Raw genomic sequence first — 23,585 nt, 5'->3', positions numbered from 1 at the left:
AGCTGGATGACCCAGGGAAACTGACCCACGCTGACAAACCCCACAGGAGCGTTATGTTAAAGTTACATGATTATCCTTGGGAAGAAGAGGGAGCTGGCTAGAAAACCAAAAGCAGACAATTGTCCAGGGCACTCTCCCTACCCTGGAGATCAAATTACCAACAAGAAGAATGTCAGGTGAACACAGAACCCAGCTACAGTGGCCTCAGGAAGGCCTTCCATTCAGATGGATGGCCTGAGGGATAAGATGTAGCCCGTTTGTAACCAAGAAACCTGACACAACCATCCAGAAGCAGTGTCCCATCAACCACTCTACCTCCACACCCTGGGCTATCTTGGTCCTTGGTCCAGTTCCTATTTACTAGACACTTGAAGGTAACCTTTCATTCCCCAAACTCTGCCCAGCTTACCTCCATTCACAGACCATCTTACCAAGGGTCGTTTCCAGGTAGCTCAGCTCATTACTTGTGCACTTACAGGCCACTTTTGATGTCAAATAGAGGATGATGTCTCTTATGCCTTGCCCCCAACTCTCAAGGCTCTTTCTGCTGGTACAGTGTGTGAATAAGAATTGAAGGAGTGATGAAGACCATAACGCTGTGAGGTCAGAGGGAGTGATTACTGAGGTAAAAGCAGGAGATATGAAGAAAAAAACCTAAGGCTAGGTCTAGGCTCTGAATAGCAGCTGCTCTGTAGCCTCTGGCAAATCAGTCAACCTTCTATGTCTCAACTCTCTCATTCATACAATGGGGCTAATAGAGTTGCCCACTCAGACAGACATATTTTGTAAACTGCAAGGTGTATTTGGCTATTCTTACTGTGGACTGGAATGTTCTTGAAGAAGCAGAATGTAAGGTAGGACTTCAAGGTTGAAGAAACTTCCAGAGCATCTGGTTAGGAAAAAGATTAAGTACTCCAGGCATGAGAAATGATACTAGCACAGGAAAAAAGGTAGAAGGGATGTACTAAGTTTGGCTGCAGCAGAAAGCTTGTGTAGGGAAAAAGCTCAGGTTAGTTTGGAAAAGCAAGTGGGCTGTATTCTGTAGCTAATAGGGAGTTCTGTTCCAAACTTTTTTATGAAGTGAAAGGATGAAAGTCATTTTGGAAGGATTAACCTGACAGAGGTGTGAAGGATGGAGGGATTGGAGGAGGATTAGAATGCAGACAGGGTGATCACAAGAGGGTGCTGAACTCCAGATAAGAGATATAATAAGGGTGTTAATGAAAGTTGTGCTTTTTAGCACAAAGACTAAAAAAGGAGGATAGGTATAGAAAAAACAACATGATGACAATGTATTAAAGGAAAAGAATGTTTGGGGACAATTTTCAAGTCTCCCTGACATCACTATATAGGTTGCCAAGGCTGTGCACCAAGATATAGAATAAGGAAAGCACCAGTCAGCTGGAAAAGAGTCAAGTCTTTGGATTTGTCTATCTAGTTTATCTTAGAATGGCTGAGACACTAACCAGAAATTAACCATAAGTGAATGATTATGGAGCTCAGCAACAGAGATGTGAATTGAAGCCACTCAAGATGAATTCACCCAAGACTGTGTACTATGAAAAGTTAAGAAGGGGACAGGCAGAAGGCTGAAGAACACCAATATTTAAATGGCGGACAAAATTAGAAGAACCTGAAGGGAAGACGGAGGAAGGCAAGAGATGAGCTAGAAAAAGAAGTCAAATGGATAAAGTAAAACAGAAAAAACAAGTGATATGAGGAAGGGGCCATTCAGTTTGGTGTCTGGTTAATTGATGACATTGGTAAGAGCAATTTCATTGAAATAATGGGGCTGAGAGCCAGATTGCAGTGGACTGAACAATGAATGCGAAGCTAGCATTAACAGGATTTGTTGACTATTCTTTTGGGGAGCCTGGCTGAAAAGGAAAGAGGAGAGGTAATAAACAGAAAGAGGGAGAATTTAGGATACTTTAGCTAAACTATATTTTAGCTGAAGGGAACAAGGCACAGAAAATTCGCACACACAGCACACACTAATTAACTGAGGAAGGTGATCCTGAACACTGGTTAAGACTTAAAACAGGAAAGACGCCTCTTCCACTTTAGTGTACAAAGGGTGGTGAGGACAGGTGCATTCATTCACTTAAGGATCATTTGTTGAACATGTACTTCATGCCGGGAGCTAGGAGTGCATGGGTAAAAGGAAACAATCCTCCAGCCTTTAAGGAATTTGGTATGGTAGGAAACATAAACATGGATCAACAAGTAGAAGAGTTTTGTGGTAGATTTTAAGGTAGCACAGTGGGGAGAAGTAAGCAACTATAACTGAATGAGTCCGAGAAGTTCTACAAGAGGAGACTCTTGCAGAGAGTCCAGATCAAGGAGTGGTTCTCCGGGCCAGAAGGCGAGGTCATGCGCATGCTAAGCAGGTTCCAGTAAAAATTAAAATGGACGGGTAGATTTACAGTCTGGAGAACAAAGGACCCTAAAGCAACCTGGTGTAGAGGTCCCTAAAAGGAGCTTGTTTAAACGGAAATGCCCAGGACAATGGCACAAGGGCAAAGGAGAAAGGAAGACCTTGAGCCCACTCAGGAGTGTGGGCCGAGCAAGTCCCAGAGGGTGGTAGAGACATCTACGAAGACTTGAAAGGGAGCAGAGAGAGAGACCGGGTGGGCACACTGAGGGTCAAACAGTCCCTCAATGCAGCAAGCAACCGCTACCACCCGGGCCAAGACGACCTCCAGGAACACAGCGAGAAGCGCGGGGTCGCTCAGGTATGGGGCGGTTGGTGAGGAGCTGAGAAACACGGTGGCCCCGGCGGATTCCGAGGCCTTGGCGCTGGGAAAAAAAGCCCGGCCCACCAGAGCCGCAACCGAATGCACCTTAGGGCGCCAAACCCCGCCTTCCGAGACACATATCAGCTTCTGAGCGCGAGCGCCGGCGGGATGTCACAGAAACGATACCCCGCCCACTGCAGCCTCCGGAACAGCTCTGTAACTAACAGGGAGGCCACAGGAAAAGGAAAACGCAAGACCAGGAGTCGCGCGAGACCCGCGACGCCAAAGAGGCCCCGCCCGCGACCCTGCCTCCCAGACAGGAAGTGAGGCGATAACTCCGCCCCCGTGCTCGATAGATCGCGAGACTTCGCGGAGACCTTTCTCTTTCGTCTAGGCTGCCGACATGGTAGGTGGGTCATGAAGGTGGTCCGCGTAGTCGTAGTCTCAGCCCGCGAGCTTTACTCACCAAGCACTCCAGCCACCTACTCCCGAGCTTGCCCTGGTCTTCTAAGGCTGCGCAAGGCCAGCCGCGGGGCGGAGTGGCCGGCATGGGCCCGGAGCAGGGCGGGGAAGCTAGGGCCGCGTGTTCATCCAGGAACTTGGATTCTCGAGACACGCGGGCCGGGGCGCCCGGGCTCTTCCCTGATGAGGCCGCACGGCTTCAGGCGTGGCTGTAACTTCAGTTTTGCTGACGGCGCCATGGAGCAAACCCCTAGGCTTGCGGGTCCCTCACAGACTGGCAGGCTTTCGCCCCCTGCCCCGCTTCTCTTCGGCCTTCTCACTAAGTACCTTTTCCCATACAGCCATCCAGACTAAGGAAGACCCGGAAACTTAGGGGCCACGTGAGCCACGGCCACGGCCGCATCGGTAAGTGCTGTTTCCCCATTCTGGTCGGCCTTGGACTGTCCCTGCCGGCTGCTTGCTTGTCAGTTAGTAGGTAGCTAAGTGAAGTGGGTTTGTCAGAGCTCATGCGGTCGAGTTGGATTGAACTGGATCATTAGCTGTTGGCTTTTTATTTGAGAATCGTCTGTGCTCCTGTTACAGAGAATTTCAACATGAGTTGGGGGGTTGGAAATGGAACGAGACCCAGTATTGAATTGGTTGAAGGCATGAAGTACTGTGTTAGTGTTATGTGGAACACTGCAAAGTGATATTTATCCCAAGAGTCTTGAAGGAGCAACATTGCTGGAAGAGAGATTAAGCAAAGGCCCAGAAGTATGGGGAAATGCTTTTGCTACAATAATATTGACGGGTTGGAGAAGGGTATTTTAGCCATGTAGCTATGTGTTCCTGCAGGCAAACACCGGAAACACCCGGGAGGCCGAGGTAATGCTGGTGGCATGCATCATCACAGGATCAACTTCGACAAATAGTGAGTGGTTTTCTCACTGTCCTTTTACTGACACTACTAGCTTGGGATTTAGGGGTGGAGGGTAGTTAAAGAACGTCTTCAGCGGGAAGCAAGTCTCACTACTCATGAACCTTGTCTATTGCTGGTTTTTCTCTAGTTTATGTTTGATGTGAACTGAACTTGTCATCACTTGTCGAGGCTAGAGTCACGCTTGGGTATCCACTATTGCCTTAGTGTGCTAGAGTCCTCGAAGAGTAACTGCTGACCTTATTCACTGGCTGTGGCCCTTATGGCATAGTCAGTCACCAGGTTAGTGACATGCATCAGATTGACTTATACAACCTTTAGATCTGTTTATGCCCACAATTTATCGGGGTGGTATTAAAACTACTTGTTTAGGAGTCTGCTGTGATAGGGTGTAGAAGCTCTCAAGTGACCTGAATTCTAGTGTTAAGATTTGTTTTACTCGACAAGTGGAGTTCCTGCTAGGTTGGTGTTCTGCACAAGTGAACAGTGTACACGGTAATGGAGGGAGATGGACTGTGAAGATCGAAAACAGCTCAGTTGGAGTGAGGTAATGAAAATGGTTGCCTTGTTTTCCCAGTCACCCAGGGTACTTTGGGAAAGTTGGTATGAGGCATTACCACTTAAAGAGGAACCAGAGTTTCTGCCCAACTGTCAACCTTGATAAATTGTGGACCTTGGTTAGTGAGCAGACACGAGTAAATGCTGCCAAGAACAAGACAGGAGCTGCTCCTATCATCGATGTGGTGCGATCAGTAAGTGACTATTTTTACCTTTTATGTGCCTTTCAAAATTCTGGATAATATACACCCAGCTACCTACTAGACAGTCCGTTCAGTAGAACTTCCATGGGTAGGTCACTGAACAGAACTGAACTTTTGTTCAGTTGTGATCATGTAAAACCTTTGACGAGTGATACTTTACTCTCATTCATTTACTTCATTTTTCACTTGAATTTTTATCTGGTCAGATATCTTTTTCCTACTGTGAATACCCTGGTTTCCCATCTGAACTTAAGTAGTAATTTACTTTAGCTGGCTCTGGTCTGTTTTACACAAGACTACAATGAGGCACAGCCCTTCACCCTTTATGTTCTAATAAAATACAGTCCTAATAGTTCAGTTGATATTTAAGGCCAAACATTATCTGAAGAGATCCCACCCTGCCCCCCAAAAATGGATTTTTGTATATTATTAGGAGTCTGGTCCTTGTGTTCCTTACCCTCCATGGATATGGAGGTAGTCAGAACCCTGAGGAGACTTTGAGTAAGTTAAAATTGCCTTTCTCAGCCTGTTCTTTGAGCAGTTCTGATGACCCTGGCTTCTTGGGACATTATTGGAAATGTGATTTTTTCCTTTTTTGCTTATCAAGTGGTAATTGAATAGGAAAAGCGGGTTTGAGCTCTGCCCGAGACTAGAGTCACATTCCGACAGCTTTTGTCCTGGTGTGCTAGAGTACTCGGATAGAACCTGCTGGTCTTGATTCACTGGCGAGGGCAATTGGTGCCTCCGTGAGTGCCCAGATCAGAAACATGCCTTCCCTGGCTCCTAGATGGAGTGGATTGACAGGAATCTTTCTTTATACTCTTGGTGACTGCCGTGGTGCATTATAAACCCTTTTCTCTGTTCTTCTAGGGTTACTACAAAGTTCTGGGGAAAGGAAAGCTCCCAAAGCAGCCTGTCATCGTGAAGGCCAAATTCTTCAGTAGAAGAGCTGAGGAGAAGATTAAGAGTGTAGGTGGGGCTTGTGTCCTGGTGGCTTGAAGCCACATGCTGGGAAATTCATTAAATGTTAAGTGCTTTTCTCTTCTGGTTTGAGTGTAGGTTCTTTAACATTTCTACCTCCCTACCTGTACATAAACCCACCTAATAGATTCTAGAGTATGGGTATTAGGACCTGGGTTCTTCTGCCAACTCCCCTCAAAGTACAAAGAGGTAACACCAGCACTTACAGGCCTTGGCTGGTTACATAATTTGAGGCTTCTCACTCAATGAGGATACCTGTTGATAAGGAAACTTTATCTGATTGTTGAAAGTTCTCCTAGAATTGTATGTTCTGAATTTACAGTGAGTGGGAGAATGTGCCCTTAACTGTTCCATGGAGCTCAGGGAGCAGAAACTCAGTTATGATGTAGAACGTTCTTTACATACAAGATCTCTGGGTCACATTGGAAACATGGGACAGTGATGGGAGTGGCTCTTGGGAACTTACTTTCTACACCTCACTTACTTATCTCAAACCAAACTGTTGGAATGGGACAACATGCCAGGGCTTTTACAAATAGTGGTTTGTGTGTGCTTAGTCGTATCCCACAGTTAGCAATCCCATGGACTGTGGCCCTCCTCTGTCCGTGGAATTTTCCAGGCAAGAATGCTGGAGTGGGTTGCCAGTTCCTACTCCAGGAAATCTTTACAACCCAGGGAAGTTACTCATGTCTCTTGCGTTGGCAGGTGGATTCTTTACCACTGCACCACCTGGGAACCCCATCCATGCTTTTGGATTCTAGAAATCAGTTGTCAGAACTCAAAGACCCTTGTGCATAGGAATCTTAAACTTTAAAGAGATGCATCATGAAATGCTAATAATTTTCCTTCTAGTTTGAAGTGGGTCTTGTAGAGAAATTAGAGGGATGCTAAAGGGCTTTCCTGGTGGCTCAGACAATCTGACTGCAATACAGGAGACCAGTTTTGATCCCTGGGTTGGGAAGATCCCCTGTAGGAGGAAACGGCACCTCACTCCAGTATCTTGTCTGGAGAATCCTACGAACAGAGGAGCCTGGCGGGCTACAGCCATAGGGTCACAAAGAGTCAGACATGCCTGAGCAACTAACACTTAAGACAGAAACCAGAATCAGGTTTTCTAGAGTTTGTATCTCCTGCAAAACCAAGATGACCAATGTTTGTGTGCTGACAGGACCCTCTTAATATTATAGTACATTATAATTTGCTATAGTTTGTTTCCCAAGATCTTGAAGGTGTTTTTGACCCATCATAAAACTTGTGGGGTAGAAACGTGACCAAAAGAATAGTTAGGATGGCACTTAAGCTTACTAAAACTACTTAAAGGTTTAGTCTGGTACAGGGTTGTTTCTGTATTGCTTTATGGGGTCATAAATGGGCTGGGAACCACGACTTTCTGTGGGACTAATTTGTCATGACAGCCTTTACAGGATATTGGGGATGATCAAGTGTAAAGCACAGTGGAGGAAATGTGATTGATTTATATAATGGAGAGTTAATGGTCAGGAAGGCACTTGGTTGGACAAGCTAATATCATATTGACATATTGGTACTGATGGGGAAAGGTGAAAGTGGGTTTTAATGTCTTGGAGGCCTTAAAATATGGAAACTTTGATTTCTACTAGACACTGAAGTCATAGAAAAGTGTAAATAACAGTGTCTTAAGATTCAGGCTGGATTTGAGAGTACTGAGCACACATGCACCTACCTACCTTGGAGTATTGTCTGGATTAAGTAAAATGGAAAGCATTTACTAAACTTCTGTGCTCAGTTATTGGTACGGAACATATAAGTGAACTATTACTGTCACACCCAAGTGACAAGTCAGTTAACCTTGGTGTGATTCAGTCAGTGGGATCTAAACACAAAGAAGAGCAAATGTGCATTTAGGAAACCCAGTTTGGGAAGGTTAGGCAAGTTGGGAGGTGCTGTGTGGGAGATGAGCCTGGAGCGAACAGGTACTCTGGCCAGGCTGTGACTTAGTTGAGGGGTACAGTGGAAGGTAGGAGGCAGGACCATGAGAATGGAAGACAAGTCGGATTCAGAAGACATAAGGAGATAAGACTTGTGACTGATAGGGGTGGGGCTGGCAGCAAAATACAGTTTGGGGAGGACAGATTTGTCAGTAGTCTCTTTATGGCTAGCTGCTTTCCCAGTTTCATTGCTAGCATCTTGGAGCATAACTGTCCTGAAACTAGGTGGGATCATGCTCATCCCAGTCCTGTGTAGAGGTGCTCCTGTTGGGTACGCTAAATATGAGTCAGTAGTACAGCCATTCTAAATAGGGAGGGTTCCTCAAATACCATGCCATCCCAGCTCCAGGCCTGGAGAATACAGCTACTGATGAGTGTGAGCTGCTCTGTGCATCTTGCTCGCCATTGTCTATAGTTATAGTAACCAAGCAGGTCCTCTGATTACTAGTAATACTGCCAAAGGAAGTAGTGTGACTGATGAAAAAACAAACATGCCCCAAGACAAGAGCGACCTAGTGCTCCCTGCAAGGAGATCCACCAGTCCATCCTAAAGGAAATCAGTCCTGAAAATTCATTGAAAGGACTGATGCTGAAGCTGAAACTCCAGTACATTGGCCACCTCATGCGAAGAACCGACTCATTGGAACAGACCCTGATGCTGGGAAAGACTGAAGACAGGAGAAGGGGATGACAGAGGATGAGATGGTTGGATGGCATCACCAACTCGATGGATATGAGTTTGAGTAGGCTCCGGGAGTTGGTGGTGTGTCCAACTCCAGGGAAGCGTGGCATGCTGCAGTCCATGGGGTCACAGGTTCCGACACGACTGAGCGCTCTCACACCTAGAACAACCACTTAGCTTGTACAGCACCAAAGGCAAATCGTATGTTTTGATTTCAAAGTGAAAGGTGCCAAACATACAAAATACAGCCAATGCATAGGAAAAGTTCTGGACGAGCCTGCCAAACTTGTATTAGCCTGTTCCATAGGCGCAGGCCCATACTGCCACTACCTCCAGTGGCCACAAGGTGCACGTTGATGAAGTTAAGTTCTCGTCAAAACCTTAGGATTTAAATTCTCAATTCAAGTAAACATCGCTACTAGCCCAGTAGCAGCCAGCCCGTGGGATGAAAGCCAACCAAAGGCGTACACCACGGGCGGGGGAGTACCGCGGTTCTGGGAACTAGAGCCAGGCAGAGCTTGGCGCTCTAGCGGCGGAGATCCGAGCCGCTTCCGCAGGGTGGGAGGCTCTGCTTTCGGCTTCACTTTGACCTCCCATACCGTGGCCGGAAGTACATCCAGAGTCGGCTCCGCCATTTCCGGCAGTGGGCGGGGCCGGCCCGTTGCGCTTGGGCTAGGCGGGAGGTTTAATTCGACCCAGCCTGACGTGTGGCCTGGGGTCAAAGCTGAGTTCACAACCCTCGCTGCACTGCGGTTCTGCTTTGGCCGTGCAGAAAGGGAATTGTGGCCTTTCTGTGCGCCTCCAAGATGAGAATTCCAGATTTTTTTAGAATTAAGTTGCCATTAAAAGATGAGTATTCGAGGTACATTCTGCTAAAAAAAAAAAGTGGTTGTATGCGCATAGAAAAGTTCTGTAAGAACATAGAGATTGCCTAATGAGTTGTGGGAGGGGAAAGTGTATGTTTCATTTCTGGTTCTGTTTTGCAGCCCAGTTTGTTTACCTTTGATTTCCACTTAAAGTTGGCTTTAAAAAATACACTATTTACCTATCTTTATAAATCAGTCATTTGGGGTACAAGGTGAATTACAAGGCTATTTACAAAATAAAGGATGTTATTTTTAACAAAATTTAAACTTGAGTTGTGATATAGTTTTCTTGGCGTTCTAATTCCACAAACCAATGTAAAATAGTTACTTTCCAAGGGCATTCCAAAATACTGCCTTTAAAAAGAAGCCCAGCTTTCTCATTTCAACACTGTTCACCAAAGCATGTATGGTAACTTACTGAAAAGAGCATTTAGAAAGATGTAATAGCACAACCTGCCCTGCTCTCAAAGTTACCTGACTACAGGAGAAAATCCAGGGGCCTTTCTTAACTACAGAATGGAGATGGGCTGACAGTTTGACTTCTGGTAGAGGAGGTAGCATTGCCCTGCCCCTGAGCAATCTCCCAAAAAGGCACTAAGGACACTTGTTTTCAGTAGTGGTGATACCATCCTACAGGGGCATTTTGTAAACATATGGGAGCATTTGTGGTCACAATCATGGAAAGGAAGCAATCAGAGATGCTTGATGTCATGCAATGTATAGATCCAGTTCAGTTCAGTCGCTCAGTTGTGTCTGACTCTTTGCGACCCCATGAATTGCAGCACGCCAGGCCTCCCTGTCCATCACCAACTCCCGGAGTTCACCCAAACTCATGTCCATCAAGTCAGTGATGCCATCCAGCCATCTCATCCTCTGTTGTCCCCTTCTCCTGCCCCCAAATCCCTCCCAGCATCAGAGTCTTTTCCAATGAGTCAACTCTTTGCATGAGGTGGCCAAAGTATTGGGAGTTTCAGCTTTAGCATCAGGCCTTCCAAAGAACACCTAGGACTGATCTCCTTTAGAATGGACGGGTTGGATCTCCCTGTAGTCCAAGGGACTCTCAAGAGTCTTCTCCAACACCACAGTTCAAAAGCATCAATTCTTCAGGGCTCAGCTTTCTTCACAGTCCAACTCTCACATCCATACATGACCACTGGAAAAACCATAGCCTTGACTAGATGGACCTTTGTTGGCAAAGTAATGTCTCTGCTTTTGAATATGCCATCTAGGTTGGTCATAACTTTCCTTCCAAGGAGTAAGAATCTTTTAATTTCATGGCTGCAGTCACCATCTGCAGTGATCTTGGAGCCCCCAAAAATAAAGTCTGACACTGTTTCCACTGTTTCCCCATCTATTTCCCATGAAGTGATGGGACCAGATGCCATGATCTTCGTTTTCTGAATGTTGAGCTTTAAGCCAACTTGTTCACTCTCCTCTTTCACTTTCATCAAGAGGCTTTTTAGTTCCTCTTCATTTTCTGCCATAAGGGTGGTGTCATCTGCATGTCTGAGGTGATTGATATATCTCCCAGCAATCTTGATTCCAGCTTGTGCTTATTCCAGCCCACCATTTCTCATGATGTACTCTGCATATAAGTTAAATAAGCAGGGTGACAATATACAGCCTTGATGTACTCCTTTTCCTATTTGAAACCAGTCTGTTGTCCCATGTCCAGTTCTAACTGTTGCTTCCTGATCTGCATATAGGTTTCTCAAGAGGCAAGTCAGGTGGTCTGGTATTCCCATCTCCTTCAGAATTTTCCACAGTTTATTGTGATCCACACAGTCAAAGGCTTTGGCATAGTCAATGAAGCAGAAATAGATGTTTTTCTGGAACTCTCTTGCTTTTTCCATGATCCAGCAAATGTTGGCAATTTGATCTCTGGTTCTGCCTTTTCTAAAACCAGCTTGAACATCTGGAAGTTCTCGGTTCACATATAGCTGAAGCCTGGCTTGGAGAATTTTGAGCATTACTTTACTAGCATGTTTTGGATGATTGCAATTTTGCGGTAATTTGAGCATTCTTTGGCATTGCCTTTCTTTGGGATTGGAATGAAAACTGACCTTTTCTAGTCCTGTGGCCACTGCTGAGTTTTCCAAATTTTCTGGCATACTGAGTGCAGCCCTTTCATAGCATCATCTTTCAGGATTTGAAATAGCTCAACTGGAAATCCATCAAGTCCACTAGCTTTGTTCATAGTGATGCTTTCTAAGGCCCACTTGACTTCACATTCCAGGATGCCTGGCTCTAGATGAGTGATCACACCATTGTGATTATCTTGGTCATGAAGATCTTTTTAGTACAGTTCTTCTGTGACTTCTTGCCACCTCTTCTTAATATCTTCTGCTTCTGTTAGGTCCATACCATTTCTGTCCTTTATCGAGCCCATCTTTGCATGAAATGTTCCCTTGGTATGCAATGTATAGGTTGATTCAAAACACAAAATCTAGCTTAGAACCCACCTAATTTCACTTCACATAATCAAAAAGATGTTTGTTTTTGTTTTTTTGTAGTTTTCATATGCTTAGCAGTGTTTTGGGATTCCAACTATTGTTTAAATCCGGGAAACTCATAGTGCGTTTGGTTCAGAATATTGCCTAAAACTTCATTTCAGAAAACTTTTACCACTAGTTAACACCTACTTACTAGTATCTGAGTTACCTTCTAATATGGTTGTGCCCAAGTATTTACACATGTAAATACATGTTATTTTACGACAAAATAACTTTCCTTTTATTTCTCCCCTTTTATATTACAGTTAAGACTGTATCACGGTTAATATGTTTAGGTAGGTTATATTATCTATGGATTTCATTTCAGGATAGTAATGGGGGGAGTTACAGTATTTGCTATAGAAAAGGAGTATTGATCTGCTAGGATTGATAACCATCAGTTTAGAGGTCCAGAGATCATCTGAAAACAGAACTTGGAAAGAAACCCAGAACACTTTTTGTCACCCCCAGACCAGGCCCCCCAGACACACCCTCCTCTACCTTTCAGATGAGACCTCTGTGCCTTGCCCATAGCAGTCACTATATAGGCCCTTGCAGCCCCTTCCAAGCCCTTGTGTGCCAGTATCAGTTTCCCAGATTGGGATGAGAGCTGTGGCCATAGGAGGAGGTGGGGAGGGGGGGGGAAACCCCAAAGGTTAAAATAACACTGTATTTTAAAGCTACATAAAAGGTACAGGTTTTAAGAAATAGTCATTTATACCTATGTATCTTTGGGGAAAAAGTGGAAACAGTGTTAGACTTTATTTTGGGGGGCTCCAAAATCACTGCAGATGGTGATTGCAGCCATGAAATTAAAAGATGCTTACTCCTTGGAAGGAAAGTTATGACCAACCTAGATAGCATTCAAAAGCAGAGACATTACTTTGCCAACAAAGGTCCATCTAGTCAAGGCTATGGTTTTTCCAGTGGTCATGTATGGATGTGAGAGTTGGACTGTGAAGAAAGCTGAGTGCCGAAGAATTGATACTTTTGAACTGTGGTGTTGGAGAAGACTCTTAAAGAGTCCCTTGGACTACAAGGAGATCCAACCCGTCCATTCTAAAGGAGATCAGTCCTGTGTTCTTTGGAAGGCCTGATGCTAAAGCTGAAACTCCAATACTTTGGCCACCTCATGCAAAGAGTTGACTCATTGGAAAAGACTCTGATGCTGGGAGGGATTGGGGGCAGGAGGAGAAGGGGACAACAGAGGATGAGATGGCTGGATGGCATCACCGACTCGATGGACTGAGTTTGGGTGAACTCCGGGAGTTGGTGATGGACAGGGAGGCCTGGCATGCTACAATTCATGGGGTCCCAAAGAGTCGGACACAACTGAGCGACTGAACTGAACTGAATCTTGTGATCTGATCACATATCTGAGGATTCTTTGGAGACATTAAAAAAGGGAGGGAGAGAAAAGGGGGAAGAAATAGGACCTTCAGAAACTACTATTTTAGTAAGGACTCCACTTCTGTGAAACCCAGTTAAAAGTGACAAGTTCTGGACGTAACAACTCCCTACTCTGGACTTTCTGGTTATAGCTGCTATCTTCTCTTTTTACGTCATCTGTAAAACCAGCCTCATGAGGCCTCAGTGAGTGTGCCCTCCTATTCTTGGAAGATGCCAAAGCCAACTACGTAAGAGGCTTTTTCAGAGACCAATATGTCTTCCTAAAAGACAAATCCTCCACTTTATAAGGCAGACAGCAACCCCAAACCACATACAGACTGGGACCTGGGTAGGAGTCACTGGAGATGGGGAGAAGGAGGAAAGGGGACTGCAGAAGGCATGGTCTCCTGTTTTAACAAGTAGGATAGAGTGGAAGGACAGGAAAACTATGGTTCAAATCCTGCCAGACCTGAAGCCAATACCCATGAAGAGAGTTCCAGCTTATTGCCCCATCCTGGAAATTTTCAAGGTCTTGTCTCTGTGAAGGCCTTGGGTGAACAGAAAGCCTAAGCCACCCATATTCCCAACCTTACTTCCCTCCTTGCTTTTCCAAAGAATATAGCAAAACTTTCTGCATGCACACCTTTAAGAGTTCCAATGGAAAAAAAACTTCACAACGTGACATAGAAGAGCCATAAACAATGGGCCCAAGCTATAAGCAAGCCCTGGGTTGTCTTTAGCTGGGCTTGACTCTACCAATGTTAGGGTACCCAGTGACGTCATAAGGGCTTCATACTGAACCGGAAAATGATAAGATTAACCTAATAGGGGAGCCAAGAGGCAATAAGCATTCTTTCCATCAGTGGAAACACACAGAATCTGAACACTTGGCTATTGGAGAGGGAAGCTAAGCTAGAACAATAATTAGGCATCTTCTAAGACCAGTCATCACCGACTCGATGGACATGAGTTTGAGCAAGCTCCGGGAGTTGGTGAAGGACAGGGAAGCCTGGCGTGCTGCAGTCCACGGGGTTGCAAAGAGTTGAACACAAGTGAGTGACTGAACTGAACTGAAGACCAGTCCTATGGGGCTTCCCACGTGGCGCTAGTGGCGCTGTGGTCTACCAGTGCAGGAGATGCAAGAGATGAGTTTGATCCCTGGGTCAGGAAGATCCCCTGGAGAAGGAAATGGCAACCCACTCTAGTAATTGGAAAATTCCATGAACAGAGGAGCCTGGAGGACTACAGTCCATGAGGCCGCAAAGAGTCGGACACAACTGAGTGACTGAGCGCACACAAGACCAGCCACACAGTTCAGGCCAGAGAACTCAATTTCCGGGGAGGTCAGTGAGCCACACAAAAGCTAAACTCTTAATCAAGTACTCAGTTCCCTGCATGAAGGTGTTTCATCTTGCCTCAGCCTGTTCCCCTGGAGAGAGAACTCTAGATAATGAAGTCAAGAAACACATGGGGCTCTGGGCCCAAACAACTATACACTGTTTATTGAGAACACCCGTAGATGGTGGGAAGGAGGGATGCCCTGTACCGCATCATGGCCACCACTGACTGGGAGCTGGGCCTGGAGGACACTAGCAGAGCTGGAGGGTGGGCTTCCCATGACTCACTGACCATCACAAAGGTGGGAGAAAGAAGAGAAGGCCAGGCCCGAGAGCCTGGTACCATGCTGCAAATGGGGATTGATTGGCCTTTTCCTTTCAAAACAGACGGTTAGGGGAGGGGGATTACTAGAAAAAAATAGAAACTCTAAGATTAAAAAAAAAAAAGTCTCATACATGACAAGACAGCATGTGCTCTCCAGGGCCCGAGACTGGCAGCAGGGGCCGCAGGCAGGCAGGCAGGCAGGCCAGGAGCCTCCAGGGGAAGATCAGTGGTTCGGCTGAGACAGTCAGCTGCACATAATTGGCCAGTCACCAGCACCCAGCAAAACTTCATCCATGCTCGGGCAGGGCAGGAAAGCACCCGGCCCCTTGGGAATATACAAATATTTACCAGATTCTCTTTGCTTGTTACAAAAACATAAGAAAGCTTACAGCAGATTATTTACAAACAGTATCCTGGGATGTCATGAAGGCAGAGGTGGGCTGGCTTGGAGGGTGGGGTCTGTGGAGGCAGAGCGGCCACAGCAGCCCAAAGGGTCCAAGGCTGGGCCCCCTCCCCAGGCTCTGCAAGGCACTGGACTCTGTCTGGGGAAGGGGCTTAATTCTTCTTGTGGAGGAACTTCATTTTGTTGCCTGTGGGCCAGAGAAGGTGAGAGTGAGAATGTTTCAGTATCATCGCTTCCAACAGTCCTAACTCTCAGTGAGAGAGGATTAGAGAGACTGGATTGCAGCTAGACCATGATAGTGAAAACACTCTAGAGCTCTAATTAGGCTCTGGTATTAATCATGAACGGCCTTGGGCAAGCCATTTAAGTTCTTTGGTTTCAATTTTCCTTTAAAGTGCTATGATTCTATGGTTCAGTTGGCTGAGCTCTTTGAAGGGAGGGGAGCTTTTTCAGAGAAGGACACTCTGCTACTTCTTCGTAGACCCTCCCCTTATGGCCATGAGGAAAACTCGTTGGTTCTAACGACCCTCATGTTCACTCAGGAAGGAATGCACCCCAAAAGACCCGATTGAGGTGAAGATCTGTCGGATTTCCTGCTCTGTCTACAGCCCTAATATAAATTCCCGTTGTCGCTGGTTTATTTAGAGTAGTTTGGGGTACAGATCCCCAGCCACCCCACCCGCTCCTTGCTGAACTTGTCTCATCAGTGACAAGGCTGCTTACCCAAACCACGGAGAAACTTGTTCATTCCACTCTGCTCAGTGTCTGGGAGTTCCTCTAAATACTGCTCCACTCGCTGCTCAAAGCGGCCTGTGGAAGAGGAGGAACAGGGAAGAGAACAGTCCTTGGAGGAAGGGAAGGGAAGGCTCCTTTTGAGAGGACCAAAGGGAACAGATCCCAAAAAGGGGGGGGAACCAAAGACCTGGGATTGTAACTTATAGGAGCATCCTGTCAGAATCCAGACCGGCTCATCAAAGCTATCATTAATGACACCTCACTGGTGTTCACTGCTGATGGCCTGAGCTGCATTATGGTGAGGATGCGACGTGGTATCAGAGCTGCCCCCAAGTGGGCATCTTCTCCAGCTCCTTTTAGACATTCTATCGTGTTGTTTCAAAAGGTTACACTAAAGGGACAGTACTGGTGGACAGAAGACGCAACAATCCTGAGGTTAGAAAGGTCCTGATGAGAAGAAAAAGCTCTAGAGTGAGCGGAGCTGATGAAATAACAGAGATAACTTTGTGCTTTGAGTGCAGACTGCCACCACCTTAAGACAGAGAGCTGGCTCAGTTCTCTTCAACCCTGGATTCTCAGGACTCCCTAAATGGCACAATCTGGCCTTTTTCTCTAAATAAGGACCTGTGAAGAGGGGCAAAGTGGACATAAGCCCCACTCTTTTGCCACAGGGCTCCAGCCTGTGCCCAGCCTAGTGAAGGCACTTTCTGGGGCAGAGGAGAAAGTGCCCTTGGTAGTCCCTCTTAGAAGAAAAGGGATATTAGGAGGCCTGCCCTGGCTGATACTGATGGAGGCTCACTGTGCCTGGCTACTCAGCCTGCTGGTAGCAGAAAAGCCAGAGGAGGAGACCTGATACCCCTCAGAACCCCCCACCCCAGGCTCTTCTGGCCTTACCCTTTGCCCGGCACTTTCTCAGCTCCCTGTCTTGGATGAAACCAGCAAACATCTGAGACTCCATAAAAACTTCAAGAAAACGGCGGATGCTTTTGGAGGCTACAGACTTGCGGAAGGCCTCCCGCTGAAAGGCCCTCTCCCCCTTCTCACTCTGGGTCAGGAAGAGGGAGTAATGCCCAACAGTCTCCACAAAGAACCGGATAAACACCTCCGACACCAGCCCATTGAGGGTATTACATTCTGGAAAAAAAAAGAAAACCTTTGAGGTTTAGGTCCAGAGCCTGCAACCGCAGCCTCCTGGGGATCTTGTCTCCATCTCCTCAACTAAACTGCAGCCAGAACCACTTATCTGTTCTTGAAACTTTAGCTCTTGTGCTCCCAGGCTTGTAACTAGCTCATGAGCCAGGAGGCTGGAAACTGTGCTCTGAACATGGAAGCTGGCAGATACTTGCTGAACGAGTGAGAATGGAAATCAGAGACCAGAGCCCCACTCCCCCCAACACCCCTTGCCCTCTGGTGGTTTCCCTGGCTTCACAGGAAGAGGAAGTTCCCTCCACCTCCTGCAGTGATTCAAGGCAAGGCCTGAGACAGAGGAATAACTAGCATCCTATCAGCAAGAAGAGTCTTTGTGGTTGCCAGCTGTCTTTGGGTTTTTCTTCCGAAACTTCCTGAGGAAGAGAAGAATTAGGGGCAAGAGGGGAGCTTTGTAGCCTGGGCTACACTAGAAACAGTTCTGATATTATCTAAGTTTCTGAACTCCTTCGGATAAAATACTATACTATTCCTCTCCCCTCAGACCCAATCAAGCCATAACTCCCTGAACACACTGGGAGTTGTTGTCCAGTTGCTAAGTTGCATCTGACTCTTTGCAACCCCATGAACTGTAGCACACCAGGCTTCCCTGTCTTTCGCTATCTCCCAGAGTTTGCTCAAACTTATGTCCATCAATTTGGTGATACCATCCAACCATTTCATTCTCTGTCACCCCCTTCTCCTCCTGCCCTCAATCTTTCCCAGCATAAGGGTCTTTTCCAATGAGTCAGCTCTTCTCATTGGATGGCCAAAGTACTGAAGCTTCAGCATCAGCATCAGTCTTTCCAATGAGTATTCAGGGTTGATTTCCCTTAGGATTGACTGGTTTGATCTCCTTGCTGTCCAAGGGACCTTCAAGAGTCTTCTCCAACACAACAGTTTGAAAGCATTAATTGTTCAGTGCCCAGCCTTCTTATGGTCTAACTCTCATACATCTACACATGACTACTGGAAGAACCAGAGCTTGGACTATATGGACTTTTGTCAGCAAAGGAGCAGGGCTAGAGAATTCTAGGCTAAAGTGAGACTAAGGTCCTATATCTGAGTTTCATCAGCCAGGTGGGTCTGGTGCACAGAAGCAGGGTCCAGGCCCCATGAGGCCCAGGCCCAGAGTAGAGCGACTCTAGAACCAGCTCATGAACCAGGAGGTTGGAAATTATGCTCTCAACATGGAAGCTAGCAGATACTTGCTGGATGAATGAAAATGGAAATCAAAGACCAGAACACCACTCCCCGCAACCACTGCGTGGGGCAGGCCTCACTCACCATCATCGGAGTCGCTGTCTGAGTCCTGGGAGATCAGTTCGTTCTTCCTCTCCAGAGCCTGCTCCAGAGCCGCCTGTAACTTCCTAGGTAACAACGTGTCCTCATCATCCATCTGCGGGAGAAGGAACCACACAGTGAGCACTTACTTTGTGCCAGTGCTGTCTGAAGAGCTTGAATATATAAGCTTGATTATATAATATAATCTCATTTCATCCTCCGAATAACCCTGATAATTTTACCAACCTCATTTTTTTAAAGAGTTTTTTTTGATGTGGACCATTTTTAAAGTCTTTATTGAATTTGTTACAACATTGTGTGTGAGCTCAGTCGCTTTAGTCTTTTATTTTTTAATTTTTATTTGTTCATTCATTGGCTGTGCTGGGTCTTTGGGGCTGCGAGAGGGCATCGTCTCGTTGAGAGTGGGGGCTGCTCTCTAGTTGTGGCGTGTGGGCTTCTCATGTGGCGGCTTCTCTTGGTGCAGAGCACAGGCTCTAGGGCACTTGAGCTTTCATAGTCGTGGCACATGGGCTCAATAGTTGCATCTCTCAGGCGCTAGAGCAAGGGCTCAGTAGTTGTGGCAGACAGGCATAGCTGCCTCAAAGCATGTGGGATCTTCCCGACCCAGAGATCAAACCCGTGTCCCCTGCATTAGCAGGCAGATTCTTAACCACTGGACTATGAGGGAAGCCCTCACTTCGGTCTTGTCCGACTCTATGTGACCTTATGGACTACAGCCCACCAGGCTACTCTGTCCACGGGATCCCGCAGGCAAGAATACTGGAGTGAACTGCCGTGCCCTCCTCCAGGGGATCTTTCCGACCCAGGGACTGAACCTGCATCTCTTACATCTCCTGCACTGGCAGGTGGGTTCTTTACCACAAACACCACCTGGAAAGCCATGTTACAATATTGCTTTTATTTTATGTTTGGCTTCTTGGCCACAAGGCATGTGAGATCTTAGCTCCACCACCAGGCATCAAACCCACACCCCTTGCCTTGGAAGGTGAGGTCTTAACACTGGAGCACCAGGAAAAGTCCCTATCAACTTCATTTTAAGAAGAGAAACTAAGGCATAGAGAGAGTTTAAGAAACTTGCGCAGGGTCACAAAGATAAAAAGTGTGGAGCAGGTAGCATTCACTGCCCAGGACCAATAGGGGTTCCCACCCCAGCACCACGATGAAGTCTCCCCAGTTCCTCCATCTTTGGCACCAGGTAGGAAGCACAGTTGGCTGGGGGGCCGGGAAATCACACGTCTCAGGCACAAGGTTAGGCTGCCATGCCTATCTCTGTATTCTGACTCGGTGTCCATATGTTGACGCTTGGTACCCAGGAGATAGACCTCTGTCAGTGGTGCATGTAACAGACTACATTTCCAAAGTCTACGGCATTAAGATTATGTTCCTTTATGTGCCCAGGAGAATTTCTACCACTCACAGAGACTGTTTGAAGTTGACAACCATCACAAGCCTTTACATTCCTCCACATTCTTTGCATCATGGATAATCCTCCAGCCACTTTTCAACCGTCTGCTCTGTGAACGTGGAACCCAGAGCTCAGCAGTCAGCTATGAGGGTGGAGTAGGTGCGCGATGGTGCTAGGTGCTCTGATCAAACAAGCACCCACCCTGGGGCAGGCCATGCAACGTCCCGCTCTTACCTGTCGGATGAATCGGTCAGACCCCAGATTCACCATCAGTGCCTGAGGAAAAGAGTCATGAGGGGCAGTGATTTAGGACATGAATCCCTGCAATGCCCTGCGCAGATATCCTGGATTCCCAGGGTCAGATAACAGGAAGAACTCCAGCCAGGGAGAGGCCTCCCAGGGAACAAGAAGAGCTGGAGACACAAACAAGAAGATCCCAGCAGCCTCCCCCAGCTCCTTCCCCTTTTGCCCTTCCCTCCCGGGCGCTTCTGTTCCTCTGTCCCATCCTCCCGCCAACGGGCTCCCCAGATGGCCCACCTCTTCCACAGGCAGCTCCTTCAGTTTGGGGAGGGAGCTGGAGAGCAGGCCAACCAGGAAAGGGGTGGGACAGCAGACAATGTCGATCATGGAGGCCGGGAGGACAGGAATGAAGGTGTGCTGCCAGGAGAAGGGGTAGAGCAAGGCCACCACCGCATGGGAGCAGCTGGACAGGGTACTGGCAGACAGACAGACAGACAAACACTGAGCCCAGGCCCAGCACCTTCAGGGAAGGGGAGCTGGTGCCTCCTGGGCTAGGTTCATGACCTCCTTTCATGTTAAACCTCCTAGGGCAACAAAGACGCTAAGGAGGTTCAGCCTGGGTTTGACCTTGCAGACTGGTGAAGCCCCCACATCCCCCTTGCTCAGGGCCACAGGACCAGCAGTGGTGCCCTCCTTGGTTCTATACCTAGAACAGCCGTGAAGGTACATAGCAACACCTGAACACACACATACACTCCCCCCCAGAGGGCCACCCAAATACACAGGTGGGCCTGACCTAGTTTGGGAGGATCAGCTCAGGCCAGGGAATACAAAGGTAAGCTGAGCAAGAGTGATCACAAATTCATAGTGTGTGAGAGCTGGAAGGTCCTACAGGGGACATCAAGTCCACATTTTACAGCTGGGCTCACTGATAACCCAGGCTCAGTCTGGTCAGAAGTGGCAGACGAGGGACACGGCGTTTTCCTGTCTCCCAGTCCAGTGTCACGCTTGCCGTTCCCTACTCCCCTAACTGGAGAAAGCGGGCTGCCTGAGTGAGGCTGGCACCGTTCTCACCCGCTTCTGTCTTTCCTCTCAGGCTCCAAAAAGAGGCCAGACTTCCCAGTGGGTCAGCCCCCTCTTGGCCTAGAGGGGACTCCAGGCCTCCAGCACCGTCTCACAGGGCTGGCTGTCCAGGGAGAACGACCAATGGGAGACCAGAAGGAGAATCTCCCCAGGGCTAGCCAGAAGGCATAGAAGTGAGTGCTGAGGGCTAGTATGGGTCACCAGTCACCACAGGAGACACACCTGGCCTGAACCATCTACCTATCAGGAGAGGAGTCAGGAACACACCCCTCAGGGTCATATCACAAATGAGACAGTGGCCCAGAGTCCTTCTCAAGCCTGCCTTTCCCACCCTATCTCTCTGCATCTATTGGTCCCACCTACTAGCTATGAGGGCCCTGGGCTCTACCTGATTGGCTCCAACAGGGATTGTCATCCTTTCATGACTAATGACCACCAGTCAGAGAACATGACAGAAACAAACCCACTTTTCTAGAAGGACCTCTGGATGTTCACAAGTTTTTTGGCAGCCAGTGACTTGCTTGGCTGTCCTGCCACCCCAGGGACAACTAAAATACAGCTGGGTCCTGAGGCAGAGACACAGGTATCCTGGCCCTGAGAGGTTTTCCTTGGGGACAGCACTCCCCAAACCCCAAGGGGAGTCACCTGAAAAAGATCTAAAAAAGGGCCATCTCAGGGTCAAAGGAAACACTGATCTCCACAATGCCTTCCAATGGGGCCTGGGGCTTGGAAGGCAGAAGGCTTGTACAACCCTTAGGGTTGATTACTGCAGAGCTTGTGTGTGTGCACGTGCACGCACACACACATACACACACACACCCTCCCACTAACACAGACATCAGAACTAGGCCAGAGGGACCAAGGACTTGTGGACAACCTAAAATGTGAGCAACGGAACAAGAGCTGGCTGGACTCCAGCCCTGTGTGTCCTTACTGGGGTGCCTACTCTGCCCTCTCCAGTCAGAGGCAGACCCCGAGTAGGGAGGACATCTTTTCTAGACCCAGGATTGGCAGGACTTGAACACCAAGCCAGGCCAGAACAGGACCCTGGGGTATTTTCCTCCAGGAACGATCCAGGAATGTGTTCAGAGGCAGCTGCAGCCACAGGAACAATCACTGTATTCACAGCCCTGCTGGAGCCAGGCTGGGGGTGGGGGGCGGTGGCAAAGAGGAGGCGAAGGAGTGAAACCTTCAGGGAAAGAAGCCTCGGGGCCCAGGCTCTGCTAGGGCCATCAAGGTCTGACCAGGCCAGAGCCTCACAGATGGGCAGCCAGGGCTTTGCCGGCAGACAGTGAACACGGATGGCAGAGAGGCAGAGACGGGGCCCCAGGGATCTTCCATAGCCGGCTAGCTCCAGCAGCCGGCTCGGTCCCCTCACAAGGCCTAATGGACATACATATAACTGTGGTGTACTGAAACACAGAGCTGTGATGGGAAGCGGGGTTCAGGGTCGGGGGAGGTAGTCTTCATTTCTAAACCTGGCTCTCTGAAAAAGCCAGAAGCTCTGGTTTTTCTTCTTTCTCACTTCTCCTGGGCTGAGGGTGGGCCCAAGTTCCTGCCCCAACACCCTATGAGAGCATTCGGGAGTCCATTTCTCCTGCTTCCTTCATGACCTCCTCACACACACAAAAGAAAGTGCCCAGAGATCCTGGGCTTATTGGGGGAAAAACCAGGAGGTAGAGTTTTCTGCCCCTCATATCAGCACCTAGCATATGTTATAGCACATAGCAGATAGCTTAATAAATGCTCTTAAAGACTAAATTAATCCACCACTCTACAGAAACTACTGGCCCTCTGTGATGACAAAAAAATGCACAATATGTTGCTGAGATCTCATCCTCTCCCTGCCTGTCCCACCCACTATATATACTCTTTGCTATGGTCTGAATGTTTGTGTCCCCTCAAACACCCAGTGATATCTGAGGTTCTTAGGTCATGAGAGTGGAGCCCTCATGAATGGGATCAGTGCTGTTAAAAAAAGACCCCTCAGAGATCCCTCACCCCTCCCTTCTGCATGGGAGGACACATGTGAGGCCAGCAGCTATGAAGGAGGGAGAGAGGGCCCTGACCAGTGTGGCCACGCCAGCACCTGGATCCTGGACTTTCAGCCTCCAGAACCCTGAGAAATAAATTTCTATTGTTTATAAGTGACCTAGCCTGTGGTATTTTGTTTATAGCAGCCCAAATGGACTGAGATGATCTTTAAAGAAAACAACAAAACAAAACCCACCTTGGCTGCCTAGAAGGGCTCAGCTTCTACCAGAACACCTCATGTCCCGTGACATTTCCTCCATCCCCTCCCTGACCACAACC

At 47.7% G+C, this 23,585-nt stretch overlaps 2 protein-coding genes and 2 non-coding genes across 7 annotated transcripts in view; 3 read left to right on the top strand and 1 right to left on the bottom strand.

Annotated features, from left to right (window-relative positions):
• Positions 1 to 3,008: 3,008 nt before the first annotated feature.
• RPL27A (ribosomal protein L27a) lies at positions 3,009 to 5,925 on the top strand. Its single transcript, XM_040258429.1, has 5 exons — positions 3,009 to 3,144; positions 3,542 to 3,605; positions 4,035 to 4,110; positions 4,694 to 4,868; positions 5,748 to 5,925. Exons 1-5 carry the CDS (start codon positions 3,142 to 3,144, stop codon positions 5,874 to 5,876), a joined length of 447 nt encoding a protein of 148 aa, XP_040114363.1. The 5' UTR covers positions 3,009 to 3,141; the 3' UTR covers positions 5,877 to 5,925.
• On the top strand, positions 4,282 to 4,411 carry LOC120877172. The gene has a single exon (XR_005724294.1). It is a non-coding gene; the product is annotated as a small nucleolar RNA SNORA3/SNORA45 family (small nucleolar RNA).
• Positions 5,520 to 5,648, top strand: LOC120877173. The gene has a single exon (XR_005724295.1). It is a non-coding gene; the product is annotated as a small nucleolar RNA SNORA3/SNORA45 family (small nucleolar RNA).
• Positions 5,926 to 14,727: 8,802 nt separating the features above from the next.
• The window catches only part of DENND2B (DENN domain containing 2B), a 166,075-nt gene continuing 157,217 nt past the window's right edge, over positions 14,728 to 23,585 (bottom strand). For all 4 annotated transcript variants that reach the window (XM_040258426.1, XM_040258425.1, XM_040258427.1 and 1 more), the window contains 6 exons: positions 20,487 to 20,664; positions 20,184 to 20,225; positions 18,527 to 18,638; positions 16,949 to 17,188; positions 16,043 to 16,129; positions 14,728 to 15,506 (listed from right to left, as the gene is read on the bottom strand). In XM_040258426.1, coding sequence (XP_040114360.1) covers positions 15,472 to 15,506; positions 16,043 to 16,129; positions 16,949 to 17,188; positions 18,527 to 18,638; positions 20,184 to 20,225; positions 20,487 to 20,664 — 694 coding nt within the window. In that variant the 3' untranslated portion in view covers positions 14,728 to 15,471. The remainder of the gene's footprint in view (positions 15,507 to 16,042; positions 16,130 to 16,948; positions 17,189 to 18,526; positions 18,639 to 20,183; positions 20,226 to 20,486; positions 20,665 to 23,585) is intronic.

This window comes from Oryx dammah, unplaced genomic scaffold, assembly GCF_014754425.2.
Source record: "Oryx dammah isolate SB20612 unplaced genomic scaffold, SCBI_Odam_1.1 HiC_scaffold_17, whole genome shotgun sequence".
Taxonomy (NCBI): Eukaryota; Metazoa; Chordata; class Mammalia; order Artiodactyla; family Bovidae; genus Oryx; species Oryx dammah.
Note: the sequence above shows the minus strand (reverse complement) of the source record. Positions and strands in the feature narration are given on the sequence as shown.

Coding starts and splice junctions, on each gene's coding strand:
- RPL27A (XM_040258429.1), top strand. Junction 3,606..4,034: donor CCACGGCCACGGCCGCATCG/GTAAGTGCTGTT, acceptor GTGTTCCTGCAG/GCAAACACCGGAAACACCCG. Junction 4,111..4,693: donor AGGATCAACTTCGACAAATA/GTGAGTGGTTTT, acceptor TTGTTTTCCCAG/TCACCCAGGGTACTTTGGGA.